The 13,410-nt window shown below is 36.0% G+C and overlaps 1 protein-coding gene across 5 annotated transcripts in view; it reads left to right on the top strand.

Moving 5' to 3' along the window:
* Window positions 1-13,410, top strand: part of MMS22L (MMS22 like, DNA repair protein) — an 88,634-nt gene that overhangs the window by 24,679 nt on the left and 50,545 nt on the right. For all 5 annotated transcript variants that reach the window (XM_068184112.1, XM_068184109.1, XM_068184111.1 and 2 more), the window contains 3 exons: window positions 3,659-3,778; window positions 4,196-4,416; window positions 6,809-7,318. In XM_068184112.1, coding sequence (XP_068040213.1) covers window positions 3,659-3,778; window positions 4,196-4,416; window positions 6,809-7,318 — 851 coding nt within the window. The remainder of the gene's footprint in view (window positions 1-3,658; window positions 3,779-4,195; window positions 4,417-6,808; window positions 7,319-13,410) is intronic.

Below are 13,410 nucleotides of genomic sequence, written 5' to 3'. Positions count from 1 at the left end.
AGCTGCCGAAGGGAAGTGCTCCTTGGGGAACATTAATTCCTATATGTGCATGCACGAGTGAATGGAGTACTTTATTAAAACACGCATCCTGCTCCCTGTCCCTGCACTGCAGCCTTCTTGACAGTGACTAGGAAGGAGAATTCTTTTGCCAGTAGACATGTCCATCTCTGTTGATCTGTCAGCTTCAAGTGGCCACTCCTGCCTTTTAACTTATGTTTTTGCATCTCAAGTATTTTTGAGTCCAGAAAATGTAGTAATGAGAAGCACAATGAGATACCAAGAAGCCAGTAATGAAAGGAAACGTTGAAAAATGGGAAAAAGCAAAACCGATAATAGTACTCTTCGAATGACCAGCAGGACATAATTGATGATACTGCCTATTAACACTTGGCATGACTTTGCTGATTAATCCTATCTGAGCCATCCTTTTCAGCATATAGCCTGTTATCTACTGAAGATGCACAGCAATAACTGTGCAAAATAAATTATAAGAAATAGTAGTCTTGAATTGTCTGTTTGCTAGAGAGGGCAGGAGTTGGTAGTTAAAGACTTTGTTTTTAGGTATATGGCAACTTCAAAACTAAACATATTTAGTACTGTCTTCATCAACCTCATAATCTTGTACTTGTTACTCCCTAATTTCTCTGTAGCTTGTAGACTGTACATGCTCAAAAGAATGGCAATTTACACTGAATGGGGGGGAAATGAAGGAGAAATCAAATATGTATAGTTTTGTGTTCAATAGCATCTGAAAAAGGTGCAGAACATACATTTGTAAGGTAAGTTGATAATCTCCTACCAATCACTGTTAATGTGTCTTCGTTTGAGCTTCAAATTCTATGTTGTGAAAAGATGATTCAATAGGTGTTGTGGCCACTGAGGGTAGCAGAGCATCATGAAGAAGCAGAAGCTGGAGTTAGCTTTAACATCCTTAGGACAGCTAAGCATTGGGATACAAAAATGCCTAACCAGTGGTAAATCTGCAGCATTTTGGTAGTTTCAGTAATACTGTTGTGTTTAGTGGTCCACACACAGGCAGTAGAGAGCCTAAGGCATGGTAATCCAGGTGGGTCAATCCAGAACATGGTGCTGCATGTCCAGGTGAAGGAGGTTGAGGGGTGTCCTAATGCCCTGTTCCCAACGGGAACTCCTTTAAGATCCAGTCAGCCTGCTGCTGAGCAAGGAAAATATGTGAAGGTGCTGTTCATCCTGCGGGATCAATAGTGATCGGAACCAAAGGCACCCTGTGAGAAGATAGGAGCAATCATGGATACCCGGGCAAGTGTAGTGTGCTTCTGCCTTGGATATATCCTTTCAGCTTCAAACAGTTGCCCGCCCCACTGCTGAGTTCTTCAGCCACAAGTTGCTCTCTTCTTAAACTCCAGGTGTATAAGAGTTGAAAAAAATTGCTTCTGTGAAAAAACTCCCAGTTCTATCACAAAAAAAAGGCATTTTTGGGGAAACTAGCTGTATGAGATGTTTCCTACCTTTTCTGTAATTTGGAATTCTTGTCCAAAAAAGAAAAAAAGCTGGTTTACAATTCTTTTTGTACTACAAACTGAAAATTGTTGTAGTAGTAATATTATCATAACTGTATTTGTCTACTAGGCAACATCAAACTGACTAGATTTGTGGGTTGTCAGTATAATAAGAATTTGTGTTTATGAAGTTTTATTGTGAGAATCAAAAGCTTTTTAGTTCACAAGAACTAATAATAGTCTATCTTATTAGACTTCTCATTTTAAAAAATAAATGCTTTGTGCTGTTTCATTTCTGCCTCAGTTTTGTTATACTTTCACTGTATTTTTGGTTAATTCTACCTTAAGAGAGATAGAGAAGTATTTCTTGGGTTTCTAGGAAAACTAATTTTGTTACTACAGTAGGAGGTCATAAGAGAAAAATGTTACGTTTAGATAGTACTATCATTTTGATAGTATCAGGTGTTGCTCCCTTCTGTGATAAATTAAAAGCTGACTACCTCAAGAGTTCTGATAGTATTTCCAGCAGTGTAAGAGACCATTTTAAGCAAAAGAGCAATGAGAGAATCCATTAATCCCAGGGATATTTGAAGTCTGGGTACTCTTTTATATTAAATTTGAGATAAAGCCTTCAATGGTATCTTGGTTTGGGAAACTCTTCTAAAACTAATGTTGGACAGATAAATAATGGTTCAAATTGAAGCTTCTCAACTGCTGTGTTTATTGTTGAATTAATTTAACTGAAGCAGTCATTGTTTGTTGAATTAGATTCTAAACATAACCCTAGATTCAAAATACAACTTCAAGACTAAGCATTCCCTTTCTGGGATTTTTTTTTAATGGTGTGTGTTTTGGTTTTTTTGTTTCATTTTTGTCTGATTTATTTTTTTTACAACCTTGTAACTGGGTAGATCCCTCTAGAGAAATAGATATGTTCAGCTGCAGGTTTTTTTGTTTTACATCAAGACTCTTGTTTTATTTATTAAAAAAAAAAAAAACCAGCTGTTCTCTCCCTTGGTTTTTGTGCAAGATTGGGTTTTTTTTGGGAAGTCTTTTTGAAAGAATTAATAGTTATGTCATATACTAAAAAAATAGTTGAGTATCACCTTTCATTTGTAGGCATTTTTATTACAATTGAATTACTATTCTGAATATTTTTAATGAGTTTTTACTGGAAAGTTACTTTCCTATTTCATTGGGTTTTGTATCTTACACATAATGTCTTGAATATATAATTTTCTATGACAATTGAAAATGTCTTTTCAATTTCAATTGTTTTCGGAATGTACCACTTTAGAAGCCATATGCCCTACATTAATTGTTCATAAGAAGAGAAGGCAGACATGGTAGGAGTTCTTGTAGGTGACTGTACAATTGTTTGCAGTGTTGTGATAAAGTGTAGCAAGTCGAGTTTTCCACATGAAAGTAAAGCCAGGTAGAGACAAGTTATGAGTTAGACTCATTTGTGAGGCATTGAAAACAGGAAAAAAACCACTCCAAGACATAGTAATCATAAGAAGTAGCACTGTGAGCAAGTCATAGAATCATGGAATGTTTTGGCTTGGAAAGGACCTTAAAGATCATCTACTTTCCACACCCCTGCCATGGGGTAGAAGTGTTGGACTGACTCTCACATGTAAAAGTCTACTCTTAAGACAACTGCACACAAATTGGTCCATTAGGCCACTTTTGCAGCCAGTGGAGACAATTAAGCCCTTACAGAAATTATCACCCTAAAGTAGGATGCCTAAAATAGGCTAGGTTAAACATATAATTTTAGTTCAGAGCATGGAGCTCTTAATATCCTACCTCCCATGAAAATTCTGTTTTGTTGTTACCAAAAGCTGGATGAGAATAATTCCACTTTCATTATCACACAATTACTACCTGAATGCTTCACTGTGTTCAAATTGTTTGGTATTTCCTACTTTCTTTCCTTTGAACCTTTTCAGAAGTCTTTTCAACCTAAATGATTCTGTGTTTCTGGGATGAACCAGCATTGGCTGGTTTGCAGGGTGCAATTGTCAGCTTTTTTCTTCGAGTTCATTGCTTGTATTAGAAGATGCATTTACTCAACAGTATATAATTAAAAATATTTTTTATATTAGGAAATTACTTTGAATTGTTTGGTCATACTGGTTTTATGTATCCTACAATTAATTTTTTATTTCCTTTTCAAGACTGGTGTGTTGGAGGAACACTTACGAATGCACCTTCAATGCTGTTTGACTTTGTGCAGTTTCTGGGATTTGAATCTATCTATCATCTCCATACTCTGGGATTATTACAGCAAGAATCTGGTAAGTAGATTAGTATATAAAAATGTAGACTTGCATGTAGACAGTCCTTGATTTTTGCCAATTAATTCTGATTTTCCTGTAGTCAAGCTTAATTGCTATACTTGTGTAAAACTACCTAATCAATGACAGTATCCTTAAATTTGCTATGTTTGTGTAATCATGTTTAAATTTGTTATGGTCTGTTACATTACGAAATTATAGAATATGATAATATATTTTAAGTCCTATTTTTCATCAGGACTACTCAGTTTAAGATCTTGTAAAAATACTTTGCACACAGTTACGATGCATTTTTATTGTTTTAGCTGTGATAGGAACATATCCTTTTGTTCCTGTGAAGAAGTGCATCTTACTGCCTTTGTAATATTGGCATTTATTGTTATTTATAATATCTTCTGTCTTCATCTATTCTTTTAGAACAGCTGCTTTACTGTTCCTTGGCTTGGTCTGAAGGATCTGGCAAATGTTAGTAAGACTTCTTTGTCAATGCTTGAGTTGGTGAAACACTGCTGCTGTGAACAGCAGGTCCCTTCTCTGTACAACTCCAGCAACAGTTACTTCATTTTCCTCAGCATTTTGGCACAGATTATGAAAGAAGAAAACAATGGTGTGCATCCTTGGAAACAGATTAAAGGACGGTATGGGTGCTATTTAGTTTGTCTCATTTTGTAACAAGTGTAGTGGGTTAGGGGCCTTTCTATCCACATGTGAGGCAGAGGGCACTCTGCTCATGATTAGGTAAAGGGCCTGAGGGATTTGAAGAAAGCAGTTGTTCCCTGAAGTTCCTGTTGCCAGCTGAGGCTGTAATTGGGTCCAAGAATCACCTTGGCATCCACAGAGTGGGATGATTTACCTTGTCCCACTGGCCAGGAATTTGGTAGACTGGCAACCAGTGCAGTGGTACAACCCAGTTGCCAGACAGATAATGTAATTAAAGCATAGAAATTGCATTTGAGCTGCATGTGAGCCATGTGTTGTTCAAGAACATGCAGACTGACACATGCTAGACTTGCATTTAAATTTAAATATTTATTTTCAGTGGTTTTCAAAATTTCTCATAATATTTTTGTGAGGATTTTAATATTTCACTTAATCTTAGAATATACTAATTAAGTACAGTCAGTCATGATACAAAAAACCATAAAATATATATGCTCTAAATGAAACCCTTGATGTTTTAGATGCGTACTAATCTGTAAGACTTTTCTTATAGTAATGAGATAGCAGTTGTAATGATTAGTACAGACTTGTTAAATTTTTTCATTATATAGAGAAAACAGAAATAGTTGTAGTTTAGGCTTTTAAGTTTTTAAAAATATTTTATTAACTATTAGTATAATTAATTAAAACTTTATTAAGCATTAGTAAGATCTTCATGTACACAAGTAATAAACATTAAAAAATGCCCATGTGTATACACACCTTACAAAGTTGTGGTGTTTTTCTTCCAGAAAAGAAGGGTTATCTTAGCTATCAGAAAAGAACAGTATGCCTCATGTCTATATACACTTCAGAAGTTGTTATAGTCACTAAAGTTTGGCTTTATGAATCACTGCAACTACGTAGAAACAAATATATTGTTCGATTCTGTATCAGTGTCTTGCTTTTTAAAAGAATTTTAATTTGCCTACTCTTTCTTATTATACTTACATTTTGTGGTCTTATAGCTTGTTACATTCCCTAATTTAAGAGGGGGAATAATAATATACAACACACAGTGCATCAGTCTGCTGAAGCACTTTTCTTCATTTCTACCTTGAAAAAATCAATTACACAAGTAGCAAAATTTAACAGCCTACAGCTATGATTTTGGGATGAACTCTGTTTTCAGCAGCTAACCAAGCATTAATTGATGCATGAAAAACATAAATGCCTGTCAGTAGTAATTTACTACTAAACAACATTAATTGGATTTGCTGTAATTTTGGTGGCTAGATTTGATAACCTCAACACCACTTCCAACTATTTTCCAGGTGATAGATCAGGAAAACAACACTTATGGATGTTTAACTACTGTAGGTGGAACTTATTTTAAATTAATGGTGAAGGGTATACCCAAGGTTTTTAACACAAAAATCAAAAAGTTATGCCATTTTCATATTACTCTTCTGTTATAGGAATGGTGATTTTTAAATACAAGTCCACATCCAAGCAAAGGTCCCAGAAAAGATGTCTTTGTATAAGCTTTTTCCTTTTTGTCAACCACTTTAAAGTTTCAAAGTCGCAGTGCTTATCACCATCAGCTGTGTATGACTTGAGCATTTTCCTGTAAGCAATGCAGATCAAGTTTCATAGCATCTTCCTACCTGGAGAGAGGTTTCTCTTCCAAATGCCTCAGTTTCTCTGTTTTGTTTCAAATCTGTCCATACCATAGGTGAGCAGTACAAGTTGATACAGACTTTGGCAAAGCACTGTGGAGAAAAGGAATTTTCCAACAGAAATCTTCCTTTTACTGCAATGATGCTTTGGTCGGTAAGACTTTGATCACTGCAGTTGCAGCACTATAACATACTAGCAGAAACCAGTAGCTGGTTTCCATGTGGAAATGAAGAAGTTTCCAGGGAAGAAGTTGGTGTACAGGAATGGTTTGCTGCTGCAAAGAGATGTCACTTGACAGCTCTCTTTCCTAGGAGCCCTCATGGGCTAAACTTGATTGATTTGAAGGCACAGTATGGAAGACATCCATCACAGACAGAATAGAGAGTCTGCTCATAATGTGCTCAGCTTGGTACTAGAGGTTAGATAAGGGGGAAGGGTTAGGCTGCACCTCCAATTGGAAACAATGTGTGCTTTAAATCAAAAGCAGAAACTGAAAGAGCATGTTTGTTCCAGTAGCCATAAGAATAATGAGAAAAAAAGAGTAGTTAAAATTTAAGGGTTACTGGAAGTGGATAACCCTAAACTAAAAGCATAAAAATACAGTTTTAGTCACTCAAGAAGATAGAAAATTGCATACTTTAAGAAACTTTCTTTTTCCTTTTTTTTTTTTTTTTTGTTTGTTTGTTTGTTTGGTTTTTTTCTCTAATGTAGAATTTATTCCAAGTTCCATCGGAAAAGAATGCAGGAGCTGACAGAAGTGGGGCTGCAGAACTTTTTTAGCCTGTTCCTCGTGCTGGCAATTGTTGTGGAGACAGAAGATATAGTGAGTCGGGTGTTGGATCTTTTGGATTTCCTGACTCCATCCTCCATCACCACAGCTCGGAGAGCTCTCATCTGGAGAGGTCATTTTGCTTTCCTTTTAATTTATGTTGAGAAGAACATGGACATTAGTGCCCTGGCTGAGAAAGTCTCAAATGCTTTCCGTGAGAAGGCAAAGGAGTTTTTAGTAACCAAAAATGACTACACACAGAGACAAAATCTCTGGACTCTGCTATCAACCTACATTGATGGGGTCCAGGAAGTGTTTGAGACCAGCTGCTACTTGAGCCTATCTGAGGAAAAGTTGCTAAATGATGGCTTTACTATGCTGCTGCCTGCATGTCGAGGAGCTGAGCTGAGCATGGTGCTGAATTTTCTTCAGGTTGTTCTAGCCAGACTTCGGTAAGTTTAGTTAAGTTGTGGATTTAGACTAACATTTTGTTTTTAGGGTTAAACTGAAGTTCCTATTAATTTTTTTACCGAAATTCAGTAAATGGAAAGAGAAATCTCTGAAGGGTTATGAATGATATGTCAAATTTCAAAATCCACCAATATTTCAGTGCATGTAGAATCTTTGAAATGTTTCCTTACTATTTCAGGAGATAAGGTTTGACATCATTATGTTTTGTTATTAATCAGTGTCTTTTTAGAAAGTCATCCAGTTGCTTCTATTTCAGACAATATCTTTTCTTTGGTACAAGAAATTTGGAAATTGTGTTAATTAATTGGGGTGGATGTTGTTTTTTTGATTTTGTTTCTTCATTGAATGTGTTCATTTTCCCAACTTTTCATTCTCTTTTTTTTTCCTCTTTTACCAAGACTGCATTCAAATACTACAGTTAGGGAGATTTAAATACTTGTCTGGGGTTCGATAGGAAAGAAGGAAATAATATTTTACCACTTCCAAGCAGTTTTGCTTTGATGTACTAGTTCATTTTTCAACATCCACAGTGCCCTTCAATAAGCATATTTTTTTGTCTACTGATGCCTTTGAGAAGCAGTCCTCCAGTTTGAAGCCCAAACTGCTTTTTTTTTCATAAGATATTAAGAGGTACCTATTGATCTGCCATTACTTCAAATGTGCAAGACTGAAATATGTGTAAAGAGCTGTGGAAGAGTGCATAATAGGAATACTGAGGCCCATATGCAAGATCTCTCTTTAACTAGGTTCTTTGTTATAGTCTAGTAGTTTGACTGCAGCTGTCAATAGCTTATAGATCCAAAGGCAACTGTTTTTCAGGCAGTCTTTTGAAAAAAGATGAAGCACAAAACTAAGTTTAGTTGATTTATTATTTATTATTTCAGTTCAAGTGAATGTATTTTCTGGAATAAATTGGAGACTTCAAAAATACTTTGACATTTTCTCTATTAGCTAATACACAGCATTTGTTGTGTTGTTTCTAAAGATGAAATAGGGAGAAATTTCAGACTGGTGAAAAAATTGTCTATTTTATAACTTGGCATTATTTTTAAGCTTTCCAGGACTGGGGCTTATGGGGCCTCTTGTAACACAGAGAGGAGGGCATGGAAGTTCAATCTAGACTTCTCAGGTCATTACATACAAGGTGCAGGACAGTATTAGTACCTTTCTTACAAAAAGTAGTTCTGCTGAAATATTTGAATTACCAACATGTTCAAATGGTAATTGGTATGAGATAGATTTTTAGAGCCTTGCTTTTAGCAGTTATTTCAGTTTCTGTATTTATACATTTGGTTACTGCTACCAGCCTGTTTATCCCATCTCCAGAGGAACTAAATTCCTTCACACTTATGAAAGACTTTGATCTTCAGGATGTATGGAACAGGAAAATGTTAGTGATCTTCCTGCTTTGACAGACTTACTGAAAACAGTCAGTCTTCTGTTGCCATGCAAATAAAACAACACTAAAACCATTTTTTAGTTCAGAAGATATGGATAACTTGGTGCTAACCAGATGCTAGAATGTTACTGAATTGACCAGACTGATTAGGCCTGGTCTGTTTTCAAACTCAGAAAAGGATGTAATGCTTATTTTTAAAATCCAGGCTGATACGAGATAGTAGGCCTTTCATGAATGTAATTTTTCTGTACACTGTACTCTTAATAATTTTATAACTGTACGACAGGGAATTTACAGGTAGGAAGGAAGTGAGATCACTGATTAAAGAGACAAGCAGCTCCCTCTAGGCTGTTAGGAAATAATAACTTCATGTGTTACTTTCTGCTAACCCCAGATGATGGCTCACAGGAGCATTCTTTATTGCTGATTAAGTAGCATTATGAAAATACTGACTTGGTTGTGTTAACTAAGTGCCTCAATATTTAAAGTTTAAAATGTCAAATAGTTTTAGCAATCTCCTTTAACATATCTTGTTGGATTGCTGGAATCTCATTCCAGGTTTCCCAGCTGTTTTTATTTGAGGATACTGTAAAAATTCTAGTCTTTCATTGTCAGAGTGAGGTGTAGCCAAAAGCTCTTCTTTAATTATAGCTATTCATGCTGCTGTGGTTAAGGGTCTGTCAGCATTTCCATTATAAACCTTTATTTTCAAGGGTTTGTAACATAGCAGTGAAAACTTGCTCTGGGCTAAAACTTGGCATACAAGGATTTGAAAGTGTGCTTGTTTTCTTTCTTTTTTCTTAAAAGACATCTGAAAAGAGACCCCCGCCTTCACTATTTTTACACCACAGTGTTTTAAAATAACCCTTTCCAGCTTTTTTTTTTGTATTTTTCTTGTCTTCTAGAAAAGCAGTGGTAGCTTTTGATTGTTGTATTTACCTATGGTTAGACTATTTTAAATAAGGTTTCTTAAACCACTTTTTTATTGATTGTTATCATTTTGATTATTGTGGGATCCATATATTTAAATAGAACTATGTCTTGGCAGGAGAACTCATTTTTGTCGGTTTTTGATACATGGTGAGTGGGTAATTGGAATCAAATGCTACTTGCTGGCACTTGCAAGTATTTGGTCTTCATAGTTAAATTCACTGTGAAGTGTAAGATTGTGTTTTAATACTGTCTCCTTTTAAAAAGCAGTAAATAATCAAGAAACTCCCCTAAATCAAAATGTGAAGTGCTTCCTTCCTATGCTTACTTATTTTGCTTCTAGCTCAGTCATAAGTTTTTTCCTTTTTTTTTCTGTTTTTAAACAATGGTTTAAAACACTTATTGTTTTGTTTTGGTTCTATTTTCCTTTTTTTACTGAAAGGTAAATGCAGGATGTTTGCCCATGTGTGCTTTCATTTGTTCCAAATCTCTAGCACTATCTGTCATCTGAGTGCCTCATGGCACAAAAAGAAGCCCTAGGTTAATAAAAGTACAGGCATTAAATAGATTTGACAGAACTTGCTGTAAAAATGGATAGAAGGCCCGGAGAAATTGGCTGTAGTATCTGCAATACTTAAAAGAAGTGTTTCAAACATGCTAAAATGTCTTGTATTGTAATGGGGTATTGCTTTGACATGAGCTTTCTCTTATTATTGTTATCCTGGCATTTGGGTTTTGTTGAGTGTTAGCACAGAGTTAGAGGACTATAAAATGTGAGTAGATACCTTGCTGTGCTCCAAACATCTTTGCCTAGTTTCAGGGAGACTTGGTACTAATTCCTGTAGGAGAAATGAGAAGTACCACTAACTTAATACCATAATAAATGGTAATTTTGCTTTGAAAACTGTTCTTATGCATATGTGCCTATTTATACTTCTTTGCTAATTTTTGAAAATTTCAATGTGTATATTTTATAAGCTCTTACAGCAATATTGACCAAGTAAACTGTCTCTAGCAGAAAGTTACATTAATAATTGGGCCACGGGTAACAGGAGAGATGAATGTTTCTATCTGATTGAGTGTGTTTAGCCTTGAGGTTGTGAGAGAAACCACAATAGGAATGGATTATCCAGTATATCTTTGCTATGGAAATGTACAGTCATTTGTAATTTTTTTTGAGTTTTACTTGCCATCAAAACAGCCTGTGGGAAGCTTTTTTGAGACCAACAGAAGCATTACTCCCCCTCTCTGTTACTGTGTAAGTCAGTAGATAAGCTCAGGAGGAGAATAGAAAGGTCCACCCTCCTTCTTTTCTTCCCCCTCAGGGGTTATAGTGTTAGTCTTTGTAAAATCTTTTTTCTGATGTTGAGCTTCTGAAAACTGTATTCAGAAGACTTTGGAAGATCATGAGTCTTCGCTTACCCATCCCATCCTGTGAGGATATTTAGGGCTACCAGCTGTGATGTCCTGATAAGCACAGAAGGCAGCTCTGTGACTAAGCCACTGAACTGAGAGTCAGAAGATGTTAGTTTAGCTCTAAGATTTCCCACACTTAATGAATGACCACTAAAAGTTGCTCTGAACTTTGTTCACCTGTGTGAAAAAAAAGGAAATAAATCCTTCCTTTTTCACTTTGCAACAAACATCCTATGCTTGGGGCCAAGCATGTCTTGCTATGGTAACTTGACCTATCTTTTGAAGTATTTTTATTGTTTGTTTTTTTTTTTTTTTTTTTTTTTAAGTTCAGGTATTCCATTAACAAAACTGGTGTTTAAATGAGTGTAATGAAAATCATGTCTCTAAACGCTCTAATGCATGAGAAGCAAACACAGATTTAGAATATAGCAGCATCTTGAGAGGTTTCCTATGTCTAAAGCCTTAAAAATAATCTGTTACCACCTTCTGAGCAAATACTGTGTGTTCTTAGCTACAGTTGTTGCCTTAAGGTGTGGCTCTGGTAATTAACACTGAATTTTCTTTTCTTCTTCTTACTTTGTGGGATTTGAGGTCTTTTTTTTTTTAGGTTTTTATTGGAGACTAAAATAATGTTTCACAAATTTGTCCCTTGTATTCTGACCTTCACAGCTGACTAGCTAAAACTTATGTGTGTTTTGATTGTTTCTCCTCTGCTCTTAGAATATTACTGTGTAAAGAAATGAAATGAGACATCAGCATGCACTGGAAATGTGTCCCTAAATACTTTGCATATAGAAAGTTCCTGTATATGTCTGTCACTGGTTCAGGTTTGCAAGAATTTTCACTTCCCTTCTCAGTGCCCATTTTCTTGAATCAGTAGGTAGACATGTGAAAGTTGAACAATTGATTAACATCAATTTCACATTGATGTTTAGGATGTGATAGAGAGCATCTGCCTTAGAAGGAGGGCAACAAGGCTGGAAGGCTTGTCCTATGAGGAGTGACTGAGGTTTTGGGGCTTGTCTGGTTTGGAGAAAAGGAGGCCGAGGCATGACCCCATTGCTCTCTACAGATTCCTGAGAAGGGGATGTGGAGAAGGAGATGCTGGGCTCTTCTTCCTGGCCTCCTCTAACAGGACATGTGGCAGTGGTTTAAAGCTGCACCAAGGGATGACTTAGACTGGACATTAGGAAGCATTTCTTTACTGAGAGAATGGTCAGGCACTGGAACAAACTTCTAGAGAAGTGGCTATTACCCCAAGCCTGTCAGTGTTTAGGAGGCAATTGGACAACACCCTTAATAATTTACTTTAGCTCTTGATCAGCTCTGAATTACTTAGGCAGTTGGACTAGATGGTCATTCTGCATCCCTTCTATTCTTAGAATATTCTATTCTAGAATCACTTTGGAGCAAATGGAAACATTAAAAGCTATCAAAAAACCTTCCAGCTGTTGATGCCCAAAAAAAGTCAGTCTTGGTAGGTACCCAAAGCTAAAGAAACTCACACAAATCTAGTACTGAGACATGAATCATGAAGATACACAGTTCAATCCCCTGTGCTACAGATGGAAACACTTCTTGTGTTCCATCGTATCCATTTTATCTTCCAAAGATTAATCCACATAAGCTTTCTGTAGCCTACCTGACAACAGTACAAGACTTCTGTTGTGAAAGAGTAAATACATGAAAAAAAGAGTAAAACCATATCCAGGTGTAGTGAGAACCTGCTGCTTGGGACCCTGCAGTTGTTTAGAGAAATATGTGCTCCCTGAAGGACATAAAGCACAGATTTGTTTTCTGATGGAAGTGTCTCACTTCTGAAACTATTTTCCCTAAATTAACTTTCATCTTGGTTTCCCTTTTATTCTTCACATGAGGTGTGAAAATGGCTTTTCATATGGAGTGTTTTTTTTTGTTGTGGATGTTAAACAAAAGAAATATTTTTGCCAATAAAATCATTATATGCAAGTAGCCTTCTAATCTCTTAATTTTGATTGTTTCTTCGTTACCTTACAAGATCTATATATCTTCTCTCTTTAGGATATCTCATGTCAGATTTAAGGCTTATTTAAAATGAACAGAAAGCTGAAGCAATTTTCTTTATTCCATTTCAGTCTCCTAAGGCCTATTTCCCCCTGGTGAGCTCATAGCAACAGGGGGGTTTAAGGGAATTCAGCTTTCTGCAAATTAATGTCTCACATCATGAAAATTCAGGACCTTTTTTTTTTCTATGTCTTGAAAAAGTAATACAGTGAGTGCGAGTATTATTTCTTGCCAGCGGGTGGAAGATGAATGATTTTGTCACAGTTTTACTGCTTGATGAGCAGT

The sequence above is a fragment of the Anomalospiza imberbis genome, chromosome 3 (genome assembly GCF_031753505.1).
Source record: "Anomalospiza imberbis isolate Cuckoo-Finch-1a 21T00152 chromosome 3, ASM3175350v1, whole genome shotgun sequence".
In the NCBI taxonomy this organism is placed as follows: Eukaryota; Metazoa; Chordata; class Aves; order Passeriformes; family Viduidae; genus Anomalospiza; species Anomalospiza imberbis.
This window is presented reverse-complemented; position numbering and strand designations above follow the sequence as displayed.